The sequence below is a fragment of the Sinocyclocheilus rhinocerous genome, unplaced genomic scaffold (genome assembly GCF_001515625.1).
Source record: "Sinocyclocheilus rhinocerous isolate Xijiao unplaced genomic scaffold, SAMN03320098_v1.1 scaffold1462, whole genome shotgun sequence".
NCBI classification, from domain to species: domain Eukaryota; kingdom Metazoa; phylum Chordata; class Actinopteri; order Cypriniformes; family Cyprinidae; genus Sinocyclocheilus; species Sinocyclocheilus rhinocerous.
In genome coordinates, this window is record NW_015639843.1 from 387497 (window position 1) to 406475 (window position 18979).

General features: G+C 35.0%; 1 protein-coding gene across 1 annotated transcript in view; it reads left to right on the top strand.

Moving 5' to 3' along the window:
- Nucleotides 1-18979, top strand: part of LOC107752208 (V-set and transmembrane domain-containing protein 2-like protein) — a 68695-nt gene that overhangs the window by 39573 nt on the left and 10143 nt on the right. The window contains exon 2 of the mRNA XM_016568109.1: nucleotides 17281-17450. Coding sequence (XP_016423595.1) covers nucleotides 17281-17450 — 170 coding nt within the window. The remainder of the gene's footprint in view (nucleotides 1-17280; nucleotides 17451-18979) is intronic.

Consider the following 18979-nt stretch of genomic DNA (forward strand, 5'->3'; position numbering starts at 1 on the left):
AAAATACTATGGAACTCATTATAATCAGTGATGCTGTCTACACCATAGATATATAAACATATCTTTGGTCTACTGGATGCCCGACAGAAAACTGCTGCTGCGTTCTTTTCATGACGTATTGACACAAATTTCGCTTTGTCGCTTTGTCACGTCCAGTGTACTAGACAGACTTTAGCTGTTGCGGCGCAGACACGGTGTTACTCACCTATCGAGAAGAAACAAAGCAACCTCAGCGTCCGATCGCAGGCCTTCCGCTCCTTGAGTTCTCTCCAGCGCTGGAAAGCTGATCCGATATTTACACGGGTCCTACTTCTTGCCTTAAGCCTTCTTTTGTTCTGCAGACGTTTTCCTCTTTTGTTTTTTATCCGCCATCTCTATCTTTCTGTTGCTAGGTTCGCTAATATCCATCCTGTGCACTGAGCGCTCTCTCCTCCACATCATGAGTAGACACGCCCCTTACTGCTGATTGGCTACAAGTTTGTTTTGCTACTCGGCCCGAATCAGTTTTCTAAAGCATTTTTGAAAAATCGCTTACCCCACCTTTAATATGTGGTTTAAATTCTGTATAAATAATATTACTTTATTATTAATTTATTATTATTAGTTATTATTAATATTACATTATATAATTTCATTTTATATTTTATGTTAGTTTAGTTTTATATAAGTTTGGCAATGTATGCATATATAAAGTACTACTTTATAAACTTAAACTACTTTACCTTAAAGTACAACTATATAAAGTAATTGGAGAAAACCTTGCCATTAATATTCTACGAATCAGAATAAATAATACTTATATATATTAACACACACTAGAAACAATTGTATGCAGTATACAGTGTATCCTTCAGTATGCAATTAGTACACTTGTATTCTTTCAGCACACTGGCTGAATTCAGATTAACATACTATTTGTACTAATTCTGTCACATAAATATATAGCAGAGCTAGTAAGAATAGTATTCTAGTATGCTGTTACAAACTCAGCCATGACCTTTGAAACACTTTATATGCAACGCTATATAACACTATACAGTATGCTACTCTGTTGTGATTTGATGAAAAGGTGATGCTGCTCCACCTACTACAGCTTACACTGGTTGGTGTTTTCAGATGGTTCAGAGGACTAGTTTAGAGGTTTGGGTTGGTTTGTAGCTTTAGGGAGTTTAGATGCAGTTCACTAGTAGAAGATGAAACCACAGATTTATGCTGCGAGATGTTATAAAAACCTTAGAGATTCTCTTGTTTTGCCGATTTTGGATCAGGTTATTAGGCAATTTGTGTTTTTCAGCATATCTTCATAAGCTTTAGCTGCTTTAACTTTATGCAAATTCACCATGTTCATTCTGCCGAAATATCATGCTTGCTAGACAAAGAGGAAAATCATATTACTCTTCATTACTCAAGAGACTTTATGGAGTTAAGTATCAACTTTTGGTCTTGGTCTTTTGATCAAGAATTTGAGCTGTTTGAGTTCATACTAAGATTTCTGATGTTTACTGCTTGAGTAAATCTGAGTGCAGTTTGAGACATTTTCAAGATGTTCTTCTGAAACTTTAGAAGAGACATCTGAAAAACAAACGATGCTAGCAAAAGTCTCCATTCTCCACTTAACTGCATTTTTGTTACTGTACTACGGTTACCATAGTATATTTTTATTAGGGACGATCATCGTAAATCTTCAGTAATGTTTGTGAGAGTTGTTTACTGCAGTGTTTCCCAACCTTTTTTCAGTCGCGGCACCCGTTGGAAATTTTAACAAACTTGTGGCACCCTACTTTACTGTACAGAGCTCCAGACGTCACACCAGTGTTTAAATGCACTCATTTTCATCATTCGGAATGAATCTATTGAGAAAATATCTATTTTGGCTATTATATGAACCCTAAACATTGCAATCCTATTCACACATTGATGTGCTTTACATGTGTTCCAAACAAGAATGCAGCGCATGCACGGTGTCTAAAAAGAAATCTGACATTGATGTTAGAAGATAAGACATGAGGTGGGAAACAAACGCACATCCGTATGACGTAAACCGCATGCAAACATACACATCACTGCACTGCACATGTGCGCAAGGTATTTTTTAATCCGATTGAGAAAGTAGTTATATTCATCCATTTACATGCTTATTTTTCTAATTCGATTGAAATGTCATTTGTATCGAGCTCAATCAAATCGAATAAAGGCATAAAGGCTTTTCAGTCCGACTGAGACATCAATCCGATTATTAACAGATTATTTGGGCGTGTGTTACGTAGTTCTCCTCACAGCTGTTCTGCTCACGCCCGCACATTTTTTCCCGCTCTCAAGAAGTGATTAGAAGTGAGGAGCCACCTCTGGTTTCCAGGGGCAACGGGAGCACTTGACTGCCACTAGAGCTAATATGCGAGGATAAGTGCAGATTAAACGGCACGTTTGCTTTGAAGTGAAGCTCTTAGTCTCGCATTTGACACGTCGCCGTCAAGAATCACGTATGTGAAATTTCAAATATTTTCTTTAATCTTAAACCGCGCTGACCCACCCAAGAAACGCGGCAGCTGTATTACTGTAACAAAGTTGAGTGTGTGATGTGAAGTATAAACATGGGATTGTTTTCTGAAGTGCCTTTCTAGAACTACATGCAATGTGCAACTCAAAACCCGAAACTAATCAGCAGATAAAATAAATAAGTGCGTATTAATGTGCTGTTTGGGCCGCAGCGGAAAACTCTCAGTTGGCCTCTGTATAGATTGTTTGACTTGCCGATCGCTCCGTTTTTCTCTCGCAGCGTCGCGCCGTGATATAACGCATCTGCCAGCAGGACTCGCTGTGTTTGTCCAGGCTTTGATGAGGTTTAAGGAGGGATGTCGCACGCTTGCGTTCGCGCCCCTGTGGAGCTTTCGGGAAGAAAATTGTCCCGAGACATCAGACTTTCTGTTTGGCAGGATCGTGAAATCTGAGTGTTTTCTCAGATCTGACTCACATCATCTGAGCTAATTTCTCATGAACTCATAGTTTCTTCTTGAGGTTAGTTTTACAGTATTAGCATGCATACGAGGCGGTTCTTCCTCAAATCCATGTAGTTATTTGTAGTTCTGGGGGAAAGTCTAAAATAATAATAATTAATAATTAATTTATATTTATGTGGTTTAAAACCAAATTTTCTACAATGTGTAATATTTAATAATATTTTGATATTATAATTATAATAATATAAAAAAATATTTGACTCAAGAAATGTTTCTTGAGAGTCAAATAAATTGTAATGATTTCTAAAAGATCATGTGACACGGAAAACTGGAGTAATGATGAACAAAATTCTGCTTTGCATCACAGGAATAACATTATAATATATTAAAATGGATTTGTTTTTAAATTTCATAATATTTCACAATATTTCACAGTATTGCAGTTTTTGTAACTTTATTTTGATCAAATAAATTCAGCCTTGGTGAGCAGAAGATATATTGTATTGTTATCATGATTATTAAATGCTGTTTTTTTTTTTACAGGACAATAGTATGTATTATTACAATATAAGATATATCTTTTAATGTGCTAAAATATATATTTTTAATAATAAGTGCTGGGGTGTGGCTTGTGGGCGTGGTCAGATTTTCCTTCTTTTTTGTCTCTAGCTGATCACATGCCTGAATATTTTAGCAATTTAAAAATATTAAAAAAGGATTTTTTTACACGGCACCCCTGGTCTCGACAGACGGCACCCCGGTTGGGAAACACTGATCTAGACAAACCCTATGGATCTAAAGTTAGTTAACTACTATCTGCCGTTTGCATTATACACTGTAAAAAATGGAACGGGCTATCTACTTAAAAAAATTATGGTGACAATATTACACTTAATATTTTTGAGTAGTTTTTAAGGCTTGATTTCCTGTTTATATTTGACTTAGAGTTATTTTATACATTTAAAAGACTATATACAGCCAAACAGCTCAAGTGGAATCTACCTGAATAAATCATGTAAAATCTCCTAAATTAATCTATGACACAATGTATTTAATATAATTAGTGAAATGTGCTTCAAGTGTCAAACATAACTGAACATTAAACATTAATAGATGCTTCCCTTCACTCAAAAACACATAAAATAGCATTTAATTTCAACATTTACTCTCCATATCCAGCCATATGCAAAGCATGCTGGGAACTACACTCTTAGAAAAGATGTGTTAAAAATGACACAACCTGTGTTCAATTTTAACACATTAACGGGTGAGTTTTTTGTGTTAATTTTTACTCATTCATTGTGTTGATGATTTTAACACAGTAAATGTGTCAGAAAGGTTTGCACAAAGATGTGTAAACGTGTATAATTTAACACATTATGTGCTGTCCTTTACTACATACATTATGTTCAAAAACATACATGAAATTCTAAACAAAATGTTGATGGAAAAATCATTGGTTGTTTAGCTTATTGTCAAAATATTTATTATGATGAAATATCAACAGTAACATTCATAGACCTGCAGAATATATATACAATTTTAAGTAGTCAAAATGGAAATGTCCAACACAGGACAAAACAGTTCTTTTCGTCTCATTAGGTAACATGACACATAACCCCACCTTCATAATCATTTCACTTTTTTCCAAACTTTCACTACATACATTGTTCAAAAACATCCATGAAATTCTAAACAAAATGTTGATGGAAAAATCATTGGTTGTTTAGCTTATTGTCAAAATATGTATTATGATGAAATATCAACAATTACATTCATAGAACTGCAGAATATATATACAATTGTTTTTGAAAGAAGTCTCTTTGATGCTCTGAAAACATTCCTTATTATCAATGTCTGCACTCCTCCGTCTTTTCCACAGCATCGGAGTAAAAGTCATTATCAAAATAGCCTTTTAAAAGCCAACACAATGTTTTTGTCCACCTTCGGGAATAAATGAACTTCTCTGAAGACTGGATCCTGCTCAGAACTTGACTGACAACATCAGAATGTTCCCTGGTCTGTATGCGTGTCCACAAACACAAATGTACTCAGTCCTTCAGTGGAGAGAGAGGAGAAAATTCCACATTACTGTCAATTTATTTTTAACCTACATTTTTAAACCTTTTTTCTCTAACATAAGAATATATAGTTGTAAGTAACTTGTCAATAACATATACAAACATTTCAGCTGAACTGTAAACTAAATTATGCCAGATTTAATTTTAATACTTACATATCCTAAATTCTGTCCAAAAATGCTGAGATCCATAGAGAGAAAGACTCCAATTGAGGATTTAGCCTTCAGCTTGTCTGCAGTGAAGGGGTATTAGGTAACATGACACATAACCCCACCTTCATAATCATTTCACTTTTTTCCAAACTTTGCTGGACTGATGTACACTGGTGGCCAAAAGTATTTTGAAAGAAGTCTCTTTGATGCTCTAAAAACATTCCTTATTATCAATGTCTGCACTCCTCCATCTTTTCCACAGCATCGGAGTAAAAGTCATTATCAAACTAGCCTTTTAAAAGCCAACACAATGTTTTTGTCCACCTTCGGGAATAAATGAACTTCTCTGAAGACTGGATCCTGCTCAGAACTTGACTGACAACATCAGAATGTTCCCTGGTCTGTATGCGTGTCCACAAACACAAATGTACTCCTAACCCACCTGTGTGCTGATATTAGGTACCTTCCTGGTCATGTGGGACTGCAATGGTAGAGTCTTCCGCCTAATAAAAGATCAAAATAATGCTCAAATATAAACTAAAGAATGCTTGATTTGGTATGAATGAATGATCTAGTGTGAGTTTTATTGCAGTGCTTACCTGAATGGCGAACATAGAAAATGGTCCATCTTTGTTCTGATTGATTTTTTTTGCTGTGTAATAAACATAATGTTAGACATCACTTATTTGATATAATGTTAGCAAATTTAGATTGTAAGCTAACGTTACCTGGTCTGCACCAGTGGCTCAGCACTTAAAACATATTGCTAATCATTTCAGCAAACTTTTAAATACTTTAGACATAATAAATAAAGAGCATTGCTAGCACCATTTCTTTATTGACAAATACAGAGTCTAAAAGTGCGGTCACATTTACCACTGCTTGGCGAAATTTCGCGTGCTGAATTCAGTCATTTGTAAAGGTGTCTTCACTCTCGGGAATTTTGAGTGAAAGTGGGAAAAGATTGTCTGTTTGAAATCAGTTTTCAACGCGCTAACCAACAGAAAGCTGCTTGATTTACAGTAAAGTTACGTGACTAATGTGCTATAGCTAACGTTATTGACACAAAATTTAGCTGTGACCGCACGTTTAAAACAGTATTAAAACAACAGCAGCAGGAAACATTGCTTTTGTTAATAAATGTAAGCAAAATATGATTTCAAGTACATCTTACCTCAGGAATCTTGCTAGCAGTCAAATTGGCGGGACATGGCGCGAGTCGAGGGGTTTTGACGAGCAGTTTTGACGCGAGGGTTAGTCAATTAACATAATAAAGCGATTATGGTATAAATACGATATTTACAACAATACAGAAGTAAAACCAAATAGCATGTCGCTGTCATTACAGACTAAATGACTATGGGCTGACTGGATTCTGTTCAAAGACCCTAACGTTAGTCCCTATTGGTTCACACTAGCTAATTTAAATAACGGACGTCTTTAAAAACTACACATAAAGTGTTAAGTACATCGGTCTACACATATTGTGTTAAATGCTGTGTGTAAATACACAAGTTGTGTTGATTTTTAAACTACACATAAATATGTGTAAAAGAGGTTATTCTTTTCTAAACATTTTTATTTAATATTGACAAAATGTGTAAATTAGAGTGTTACACATAAAGTGTGTAATTTTTTAACACATCTTTTCTAAGAGTGTATGTGTTATGACTGAGGATACAATTCAAGCCTCAAAACTGCTTAAGTTTCCTTTAAAAAATAAATAAGGAAAACGCATCTCTTGGTTTTATTAGTAAAAAGTTCTCAATATTTTCTATACAACACTGAACCACAATTTCTTTAATGAAATATACACACTATTTTTAATTATCTTAATTTTTTCGGTGAAAATTACAAGACCCATGATTCATTTTTTACAGTGTAGTAAACACTGAATGAATGAATGAACGAGTGGTTTTCAGTGCTTCATATGGCTGAATGAGTAAAGCAGTCTTGCCGCTGACGCTCATGTTTTCTCCTGCGTGACTGAGATGTCATGATATACAAGAGCAGAGGCAGCAAGCCCAGTTTCCATCCTCTTCCCAGATTTGACAGCTGCTCTCAGTTGATGTATGAGAAAGTCTCCTGGCATCATGCTTACGTTACATCATTACTATAGTAACCGATGTAGATAGTGTACACTAGATATTGAACAAACAGCTCAGATTTCATCTCGTAAAGATCCAGACCTGGTGAATAGTTACTATAATTAAGTAGTTAATATTTGATGATTGTCAGTCTCTTTGATGCCATGAACTCGCCTCAGAAATTCTTGTAAGTGCGGAGATCTGCAAAAAAATATTTCTGAATAAGTTTTTAATTAGTAAATAGTCTTATTTGACATGTTTGACTATTGTAAGCTTATATAAAAATCCCCCAAATATTTTTTTTTTCTGAGAATTAAAGGGATAGTTCACCCAAAAATGAAAATTTGATGTTTATCTGCTTACCCCCAGGGCATCCAAGATGTAGGTGACTTTGTTTCTTCAGTAGAACACAAATGAAGATTTTTAACTCAAACCGTTGCAGTCTATCAGTCTTATAATGGCAGTCAATAAGACTTGTTTTTATAGATTGTCTTGAAAAACTGGCAGATTTTTAAAAAATACTTTACAACAAGTGGAAAAATATGTGCAGAAAGACAAAATACACTTATATAAAAGATGCATTACTGAAATTTTTTTAAATATTACTACTGGTCAAAAATTGAAATAATTAAGATTAATATTTGAAGAAGTTTACTTAAGATTTTTTTTTTGTTTCTGAAAGAAGTCTTTTCTGCTCACCACGCAAGGCTGTATTATTTAATAAAAAATGCAGTAATATTGTGAAATATTATTCTAATTTCAAAACAAAAAACTGTCCTTTATTTGAATAAAGCTATTTTTAAATGGAATTTATTCCTTGTGATAAAAGCTGAATTTTCAGCAGCAAATATAATATTTTAATATAATAATAATAATATTAAAAAATCTAAATACTACTGGTTTTACTGTATTTTTCATCAAATAAATGCAGCCTTGGTGAGCAGAATAATAATAAAAAATAAAAAAAACACTTATTAATTCATTATTACAAACCTTTGAGTAGTGTATACACACACACACACACACACAATTCTCAATATTAATTAACTGTTAACTAACACTTTTGATTCAGTAAACTCCTAATTTGCAGCTTATTAAAAGTTATTAAGGTAGTTAAGTTATGCAGGCATTAATATGTGACCCTGGAGCACAAAAGCAGTCACAAGTAGCACGGGTATATTTGTAAGAAATAGCCAAAAATACATTGTATGGGTCAAAATTATCGATTTTTCTTTTATGCCAAAAATCATTAGGATATTAAGTAAAGATCATGTTCCATGAAGATATTTTGTAAATTTCCTACCGTAAATATAACAAAACATAATTTTTGATTAGTAATATGCATTGCTAAGGACTTCATTTGGACAAATTACAAGATAATTTAGTCAGTATTGGATTTTTTTGCACCCTCAGATTCCAGATTTTCAAATAGTTGTATCTCGGCCAAATATTGACCCTTGTGACTGGTTTTGTGGTCCAGGGTCACATATGTGTTTCTAAGTACTAAAAACTGCCAGGACACCAGTAATACGCATGCCAGATATAGGGAGAATTGGTCCTTAAAATAAAGTGTTCCTGTATGTATATAATGATTCTGATTAGTATTAAATTACTAAAATGAAAAGTGAACATTTCCCATATTTCCACAAGTGATGAGCAGGAAAAGATCATGCATTGCATGTTGTGTTGGATTAGTTCATAATCCATCATGTAAATGAATATGCTTGTGCATGTAAACATCGATGTGAGTCGATGTGATTTTATGATAGCTCTGCATTTGTTAGATTTGGGAGCAGCTCTGATGTTGCAGCGTCTCAATTGTGTTTCACAGCATCTGAGCGCAGAATAAGCATGCGAGACACTCAGCGCTTTGATCTAAACTCAATCAACCAGAGATTCAGATTTCAAAGAGACCTGCTGCCTGCTTCTTCAAATGAGTGTCTCCCTGAAATGAACCCGACCTCCCCTCCGCTGAGTCATTTAGGGCATTCCCGCTCGTCTGGTCGAGAACGGCTGGTTTTCATTACAGAGTTAGCTGGGCTGATGGACTGGGTCGATCACTGAAGGCGTCCTCTCTGCCTCTGATAGAGTCGCTGATTACGCGCATGTCGCTCTTGTATCTGATCTGCCTTTTTCTGTTCCCTGTGAAATAATGATGCCCCAGGACCCCAATTATAATATGCAGATCGGCTAGCAGTAATTACAGAAAGCGCTTGCCTGTCATCTTCGACCCAGAGAGACTGCATCTCGCATCACAAGAGCTTTTGTGCAGAGAAAAAACGCCAGAGAAAATCTCACGAATGCATTCAGCCTTCAACAACAATCAGACACCAGTCTGTAGAGAGAAAGAAAAAACATGCCATGATCTATCTATCTATCTATCTATCTATCTGTCTGCCTGTCTGTCTGTCTATATGTCTATATGTCTGTCTGTCTGTCGTTCTATCTATCTATCTATCTATCTATCTATCTGTCTGTCTGTCTGTCTGTCGTTCTATCTATCTATCTATCTATCTATCTGTCTATCTGTCTGTCTGTCTGTCTGTCTATATGTCTGTCTGTCTGTCGTTCTATCTATCTATCTATCTATCTATCTATCTGTCTGTCTGTCTGTCTGTCGTTCTATCTATCTATCTATCTATCTATCTATCTATCTATCTATCTATCTGTCTATCTATCTGTCTGTCTGTCTGTCTGTCTGACTGTCTATCGTTCTGTCATTCTATCAGTGCATTTGTGCAAGTGAAAAATACACTGGACTACTAGATTTTTTAGGTTGTCTGAAGAAAATATGAAGGGTGCTTTCCTGTAAAGAAGCTGCAGCCATGCACTTGCTAGAGATCGTTTTAGATGGTTTCTTACTGGTCTGAAGGGAAAAGAGTTCAGTCTCAAGTCTCTGTGATATTCTGGTCTTTAGATTTGACTCGGATTGTAAGAAACGCTCATTGGTTTAATGATTACAGAGTGTGAATCTTTGTCTATTCAGATGCTTTTTTAAAGCTCAAGAGCTGGAATCTCAAACATTACAAATTTTTTTTAAGCAGCAATATTAAACCATTAAAAAAAATCAGAAAATTGGTTTAAGGAGTTTCTGTTTGGATTTTAAGGCTTTAATTTGACTTTCATCACTTTTTTATTTGAATGAAAGCATTAGCTATCAGTCAGTCATCAGGAACCGTCATTCCCTTCATTTCTTCATATATTCGTTCATTACGCTTCATGATATCAACTCATTTTACAAATTATGAACAAATATCTTCTCTCCAGGCCGTGATCGGAGCGTGGACAGATTTCCCAGCATGCCTTTTGTCTGGACGGAAGTGTCGGGAACCCTCCCGTGGGTTTGACAGCGGCCCCCACTGTGTCGGCAGCCGTTTGAATGGGATTATGGGTAAATGAAGAGGCGCTCTGGAGGAAGTGGTTAAGAGGATTTGGGTGTGTTATTAGCCATGTGAGGAGGGATTCTGCTCAACACGTCTTCATCTCACACGTGTATTCAGAGCAAAACTGGACTGAACTCTTTCTCATGCTAGATTTTTAATGCATTCACACTACTCTTCAAAAGTTTGGGGTCGGTAAGATATTTTAATATTTTTGATAGAAGTCTCTTCTGCTCACCAAGGCTGCATTTGGGTAGTTGACAAATAGGCAGTAAAAAAATGCTTTTTTTGGTAAAAGAGCATTTTTGAAAAAGAAATGCATATATTTATGTAGTGTGAAGTCTGATCTTTGAGAAAATATGAAGGGTCATTTTCACTGAACTGTACCATAAATTTGTCCTATGGTGTGACATAGCAAAAATTAAGAAAAAAACCCTCTAAATAATACATAAATAGCACAAGAGAGATTTATCTTAATTGTTAGACACTTATTTTCATATAGTGTTATTTATTTAATATGAAATTATTATTAACATAATTTTTCCCCATGACTTGTTGGACAATTTGAAGACAAACTTTGACAAGACAAACTTTGCTGTCATCCGTTCAAAACTGCTGAAAATTATACTAATATAAGATGAGTGATATTTATATCTCCCCTATTACAATACAGTTTTTTTTTGTTTGTTTTTTTTTAGATATTTTGAGATAAAAACAAATCTGTGGTTCTTTTTTGTGTGTCACACCATTGGACATTACGTCACACTTGGTAGTTATTAAATTATTACGACAGGAATGGTAGTTATTAAATTATTTCTATTTAATTTTGAACATGTCAAAGAAGAAAGAAAGTTTAATATTGATACAAACAATATCAACATGTTTTTTTAAACAAAAAATAATTTTCATCAACAAAATTCAGTCTCTTAGTCAATCAGTATGTTACTGAAACTTTTCTATCCCCCTGCTACATGTGTGGCACAGCTAAATATGATTGATATTCAAACTATATTCATTAAGATGTGAATGGATTTTTTTTAAACTATATGGCTACTCTTTTTAAGGCATAATTTTTATTGTATTTACCTTCTGCATCGTTCTCTTAGGATCTCCTCCTTTCTGGTGAATCCCTGTTAATTTTCTGTCTATATTTCCATTTCAACTAATTTCTCTCCCTCAATTCTTTCTGTCTCAAAAACAAATTATCACATTTTAAACTTATGTTCATTACATTTTGTAACAGTACAAGTTTTCTGCAAAAACATCAGAAAATAGTTTAATTAATGTAATTATTGCATTTAAGAACACTGGAAAATATCATATTTAATTATTTAAAATGCTTTTTAAAGAGACCTTGTCTTCTGGTGTGACATCTTTGTCCTGTGGTGTGACAGTACAGGCGTTACACCGGAGGACATTTTCTGTCACACCAATGGACGTTTCAGCCTTTTCTGTCAATTAATGATCTTGCTATTCCGAGCTAACCTGTCATTAGCAGTTAGCAAGACACATTTGCATAATTTTCCATGATTATGTACCTTAACATACAGTTTTTAATTAAAAGAATAGAATTTAGAGGTGTCGCACCAAAGGACAACAAAATGTAACACTTTTGTAGTGGTTCCAAAAAAGTTAAATATTTGAACAATTCTTAGAGAAAAATGTACCATGTGCACATGTCATGGTCTTCACAGGGGGCTTCAGTAACATGATCATGAATGGGGTCCTTCAACTAATTAAAGTTTTCTCTGGAATTGGCCGATTTAAGATCAGTATATGGTGTCACATCAGAGGACATGGTTTTCAGAGACAAAATGTATCAAGTTCCTATGCTTTCAGAAATATATGGATGAAAAAAATGATTGCCATTTACTAAAATAGACACTTGTACAATTATGCAGGAGGTATTTATTAACATTTTTATGCTTTTCTTTTTAATTTGTAAAAGTTAATTTACTGAACCATGCTTGAGACAGTCACACCTAGGGATATGCCGGTATCAAATTTTCATGTTGCGATTAATTGCTAATGCTTTTATCACGGTATGCGGTATTATCACGATATTGAAATTGAGTTTTAAAAAAAGTGCTGTCATAATACAGTATAACAGGTTTAATAACTTTTTTCTTATAACAAAAATAACTGAACATTTAAATGCAATAAAGCAATACAGAAAAATGTATAAAGTCAAAAGTTTTACACAGATTAAAGGCATTACCGAAAACCGGCACAAGTCTAGTCACACCATAGGACAATTTTGAGATTTGGCTCAAAAATGTAACAAAATCGAATAACACTGCAGTTTTTATAACAACAGGTCCATGTAGGACAAAGAAATGTTTAATGATTTACTGCATTTTAAATAACGACAATATTAATTAAATTCATTTTTATCTTGTGGGACAGTGAAAATTCCATGTCACGTCAACAACCCATTTATCGGATCAAAATACAGTAAAAACAGTAAAATTCGTAATTATTATTACAATTTCAAATAACTGTTTTCTATGTGAATATAAAGCTGAATTTTCAGCATCATTACTCCAGTCTTCAGTGTCACATGATCCTTCAGAAATCAGTATAATATTCTGATTTGCTGCTCAGGAAATATTTCTGATTATTATCAATGTTGAAAACGGTTGTGCTGCTTCATATTTTTGTGGAAACCGTGATATTTTATTTTCCAAGATGCTGTCGTGAATAGTAAGTTTAAAAACAGCATTTATTTGAAATACAAATCTTTTGTAACATTATAAAAGTCTTTACTGTCACTTTTGATCAATTTAATGCGTTCTTACTAAATAAAAGAATTGATTTCTTTTAAAAACCCAAACCTTTGAACACTGAAATGGTGCTATATGTTTATTTTGATCTCATATCTCTTCAATATCTCAGGTATTTCTCACAAAAATACATTAAATGGAGAGCAAATGGAACTGACTGATATCTGATGTTTTTATTTACAGCAAATGCCACCAAACTAAGTCAGTTTTAGGAAGCAAATCATACATAAGATCTCCTTAATATCTCAATTGTTTCTCCTGGACAGAAGTGCAATTATAAATGTTTGCAATTTTTCACGTTTCTTTTGACAGCTCCATGTACTGTACATCTTGCAGTGTTTCAGAAGAAAATTCTCAACAGTGTCTCAAACTGAGCCCAGATTTGCCAAGATGTTCATTTGATACCTTTATACGCTTAACTATTGAGTCATTTATGTATTTTTACTCATCTCATATTTTTACTCATCTCATATTACTCATATTTTTACACACTCCTTCGGATAGGGGAACATCTTGATACCTCAATGAAACATATCTGAGAATTCTGTTAAGTCTTCTGAGATATGAAAGATAAACCTTTGAGCAATAGTTGTACTTTATACTTAAATACTTGCATGAAAGGTTTTGTTGCATTTTGTTACCTTATTTATTAAATGCACCAAAGTTTGGTGTAGAAAATTGCTAGTAAAGCTCACAAATAATCTGAAGAATGGCAAGTAACACATTAAATAAATGTGAAATTTTGAAGTAGTAACACTGAAATATTTATAGTGTTTAATATTTTATAGTATTATAGTATAATAAAAATGAATGTATTTTCTTGCAAAACATACTCTAATAATCTTTACTTGCAACAAAATTTCACGTGAAATTTTGAAGTAGAAAGACTATATTATCAGATAGTATTTTATTGTAAAACATACTCTGATAATTGTTTTATTTACAGCTTTGAAAAACCATTTTTTACAGTGAATGTCAGGTTTGTGTCGTTCAAAGCCTTGATTAGCTGTGTTATATCTGTAATGTCTTCCAGGGACTCATCTCTTCCTGTGGCCGTCGACGGTCAGGTGTGAGTGAACGCCGAGCGCTTTCTCTTTGAAGTGTGTGCATCACTTCCTGCAGGGCCTGTAAGGTTTGATAAGAGAGAGTCCCGCTGCTGAAGAAATGATTCCTCCACGCTGATTTGCGCTCATTCTGACATGTCTTTTCTGCGGTTCAACCGGTGGACGGTGTTCGCGGGAGTCATATCTTCTGAGCTTTGACGGGAAGGATAATTGAATTGTGTTTGTCTGAAGTGGCGGATGAGCTTGTTTCACTCACAGGGTCAGTCATGAGAAACGCTGCACTTCAGAGTTTCGCTCGTGCACTTCTGAGAACAACTCTATCTGGCGGCGAGATGCTTGTTTACTTGCGATAACTCTCTGAACGTTGGCTGATAACTCTGGATCTGATGTTGGCCGTTCAGGTTGATGGCGTTGGGCGTTTTCCAAAATGTTATCTGAGATGATAACAGCATCTTGAAAAAGAGAGAGGATTGAGTTGTTGGCTCTTCTCTTGCAATCTAGATTGGTCTCAACACAAATACGAGGTGTTTAGACTTCGTGTCTTGAGTTGTTAAAGAGGTTCCACTTGTATAATAGTACGGAAAAGTTGTTTAGATGTTAAAGGGATTGTTCAACCAAAAAATAAAGTTCTGTTCATCATTTACGCAGCCTCATGTCATCCTGCGTATGGCGTCTTCTGTGAAACTCAAAAGGAGATGTTTTGCGGAATGTTCACGCTGTTCTTCTTAAACTAAATTAGAACTGAAGCCCTAAAAATGACACAAAAGCACAACTAAGCACAACTTATATTTCAGGTCTTTTGAAGTAAAAATGATTGCTGAGTGCAGTGAACAGACTGCAGTGTGAATTGTATTTGACAAATTCTATTTATACTTGTGTTTAATGCAAATATGCAGAGTAATTTTTTTTCCTGGCTTGATGCAGGGTTATTATAGTTAACTAAAAACCAAAAACATAAAAAAAACTCATTACTTGAAATAAAGTAAAATTAGCTGAAGTAAAATTCAGCAAAATATCTAATTTCATTTAGTTTTAATTTGAAGTACTAAAATAAAAAACGAAATAAATTTAAACTTCCCACTTCTGAAAAATTGTATGGAAATATACCAAATAAAATGATAAAACATTAACTAAAATGATGAAAATATACAAAAAATAAAATATAATTAAAAATATTAACAAAAACTATAAAAATATGTCAGTAATATTAAAATAACACTGGCTTGATACAGTTGTAGTTAACTAAAAAATAAATAAGAAATAAAAATGATACATATTAGATGAAAAACAAAATGAAAATTATACATGTTACTTTGAAGCACTAAACTGAAATAAAAATAAATTAAACATAAATAGTAATATTAACACAAATCTAATAAAAGGGCAAAAGCACACAAACATTAACTCAATTTAAAATGGAAAATATCAAAATAAAGCTAATTTAAAATATTAATAAAAACTAGTATATAGATAATACTAAATACAATATAATTAGGGCTGGGCGATATGGCAAAAAAAATTTAATCTTGATCTTTTTATGATTTTTAACTAGTCAACTTGAAAATGTAACTACAGCATGATTCAAGTAACTTTTTCTTTATTAACCCTCCAGTTAAAGAAAATTCTATTCCAAGTGCAGCACACATGAAGTTGTCAACATGATGTAAATGTTAAACAAATCACTTGTTAAATATCTTTGCAGAAAAGATGCATGAACTACAACTACATTTTGTACAAACTTGTCTTATACATATTGTATGTTCAGAAATAATATGACGAAAATGCTTTTAAAAAAATCTCAAGTCAAGGTATAATTCAAATTCAAAATGACTAATGGTATAACACCAGTAGACTATTATTAACTATAAATGTTCTGTAAAACAATGAACAGCAGCTTTCAGCCTGTCACCATGATGCAAACATTAAAATTTCACACACACAGTAGTAGTTCTTTACAGGTTTTTTATTCGATTGCGCTGCTTTTCCATTGTTTTTTCTATGTAAACATGGACACGTTTGACTGTTGCGCTCACGTCTCTTGCAGCATCTCATGCATGAAACGGCAGTCTAAAAACACGGCGCTCAAATTAAAAGTTCACTCCCATCTTCTTGCATGTTTTTCTTATTCCACTGCCCGTGTCGCATCTTTGTCAACACAAAAGCGCATTCTGTGTGATATGAATGCGTCACACGTGAGCGGTTAATCGCGTTTGCCGACATGTGTTTGGATCATTCTTTTCTCTTTCCTGTTATCATTGGCATAATGTCAAAGTGTCTAATTCTAATGTTTGATAATATTTTCGCGATTCCTCGATTTCTAAAAAATAAAATCGTGGCAAAACATTCAATTTGAATTAATCTATAAAATCGCGGAAAAATCGCCCAGCCCTAATAATAATAGCTAAATAATACTTAAATGACATTAGTTTAACATCATGATGTCAAATGTCATTTGTTCTCAACATTAATTCTCAGTTATGTCAAGTCATTTTAGTGACACATTTGAGTGAATTTTAAGAGCTTGAACAGAGTGAAAGATTTTACTTTAAAGTACTTTCTGTTGTTGTATTTTAATGTGTAGAATCACTATTGGTTGAATTAATGAAGAGTTTAAAGACTAAGAGTTTAAACTTTGGCGTTTTGTCTTGAGCAACTCAACATGCCACGGGACGGCAGTAGGAGTGTTAGGAGCTTGTTTGAAAGCAGTCACTGTTGTGATTTTGTTTGGCGCCGCTGAACGCTTCACCGTAACTAATCGGTGTTTGTTGTCCTGCAGCGGTGTTCACCGAGGTCCCTCATGACATCACGGCGCAGAGCGGGCAGGACGTGGAGATGGCCTGCTCCTTCAGAGGCGCCGGATCGCCCTCCTACTCGCTGGAGATTCAGTGGTGGTACATCAGGAACCACAGAGAATGGACCGACAAGCAGACGTGGAGCACCAATCAGGTACAGGTTAATGCAGCGCTGTTCTGAGTGATTGCTGAAATCGTGTGTGTTGTTGAGGAGAGGAGCGGTGCTTTACTAAATGATCAGAGGAACCGTTTGCACCTGCTGGACCAGAAAACAGGTGAATAAATCCCTCAGACGCACACTGAACCCGAGCCACAACTAGAGACGAAGGGGTGTACTGTTTACACCAGACAGAAAGACACCACCTAGCAACCACTCAGAACACTAGTAACTACTTAGAACACCTGAGCAACTACATAACAACCAAAACACTCTAGCAAACACCTAGCACCACCCAGAACACCCTAGCAACCACACAGCAACCAAGAAATCTCTAGCAACCACCTACAGTAGAATACGCTAGCAACACCAAAAACACCCTAGAAACCACATAGCAACCAAGAACACTTTGGCAACCACCAAGAGCACCCTAACAACCACTTAGCAACCACCATAACAAATGCATAGCAACCAAGAACACACTAGCAACACCGTAGCAACCACCCAGGGGTGTGTTTCCCAAAAGCAACTATGGTCGCAGGTTCCGTCGTTACCAATAGAGTTCAATGGAACTAACGACCAGAGTTAGCTAATGATGCTTTTGGGAAATGCACCCCAAAACATTAGCAACCACCCAGAACATTAATAACTACCTAGAACACCCGAGCAACCACATAGCAACCAAGAACTTTCCAACAACCACCTAGAATGCCCTAGCAACCACTGAGAACAATCTAGCAACCACATAGCAACCAAGAACTCTCAAACAACCACCTATAATGCCCTAGCAACCACCGAGAACACTCTAGCAACCACATAGCAACCAAGGACTCTCAAACAGCCACCTAGAATACCCTAGCAACCACCCAGAATACTCTAGCAACAGCACAGCAATCAAGAACACTCTAGCAACCACCTAAAATACCCTAGCAACCACATAGCAACCAAGAACACTTTGGCAACCACCTACAATACTTTAGCAACCACAAAGAGCACCCAGAACACCCTAGCAACCGCATAGCGACAAAAAAAAATTCTAGCAACCACTTAGAAACCACCCAGAACACCCTAGCAACTGCATAGCAGCCAAGAACACTCTAGCAACCACTCAGAACACCCTACCAACCGCATATCAATCAAGAAAACTCTTAACAACCACCTAGAATACCCCAGCAACCAAGAGCACTTTGGCAACCACCTACAATACCTTAGCAACCATTAAGAGAGCACCCTAGCAACTACCCAGAACACCCTAGCAACTGCATAGCAACCACCTAGAATACCCTAGCAACACTAAAACACCCTAGCAACCAAGAAAACTTTGGCAACCACTTACAATACAAATTAGGCATGTAACGATTCACTCAACTCACGATTCGATTCGATTCACGATTTTGATTCCACGATTCGATTCACGATTTTTTTTTAACAAAATTAGATTTAAGACAAATAATAAATTAAATGTGTTCTTTTATTATTGCTTGGACAAAATGCTGCACGTTTCTTTGTGAAATTGAAATATAACA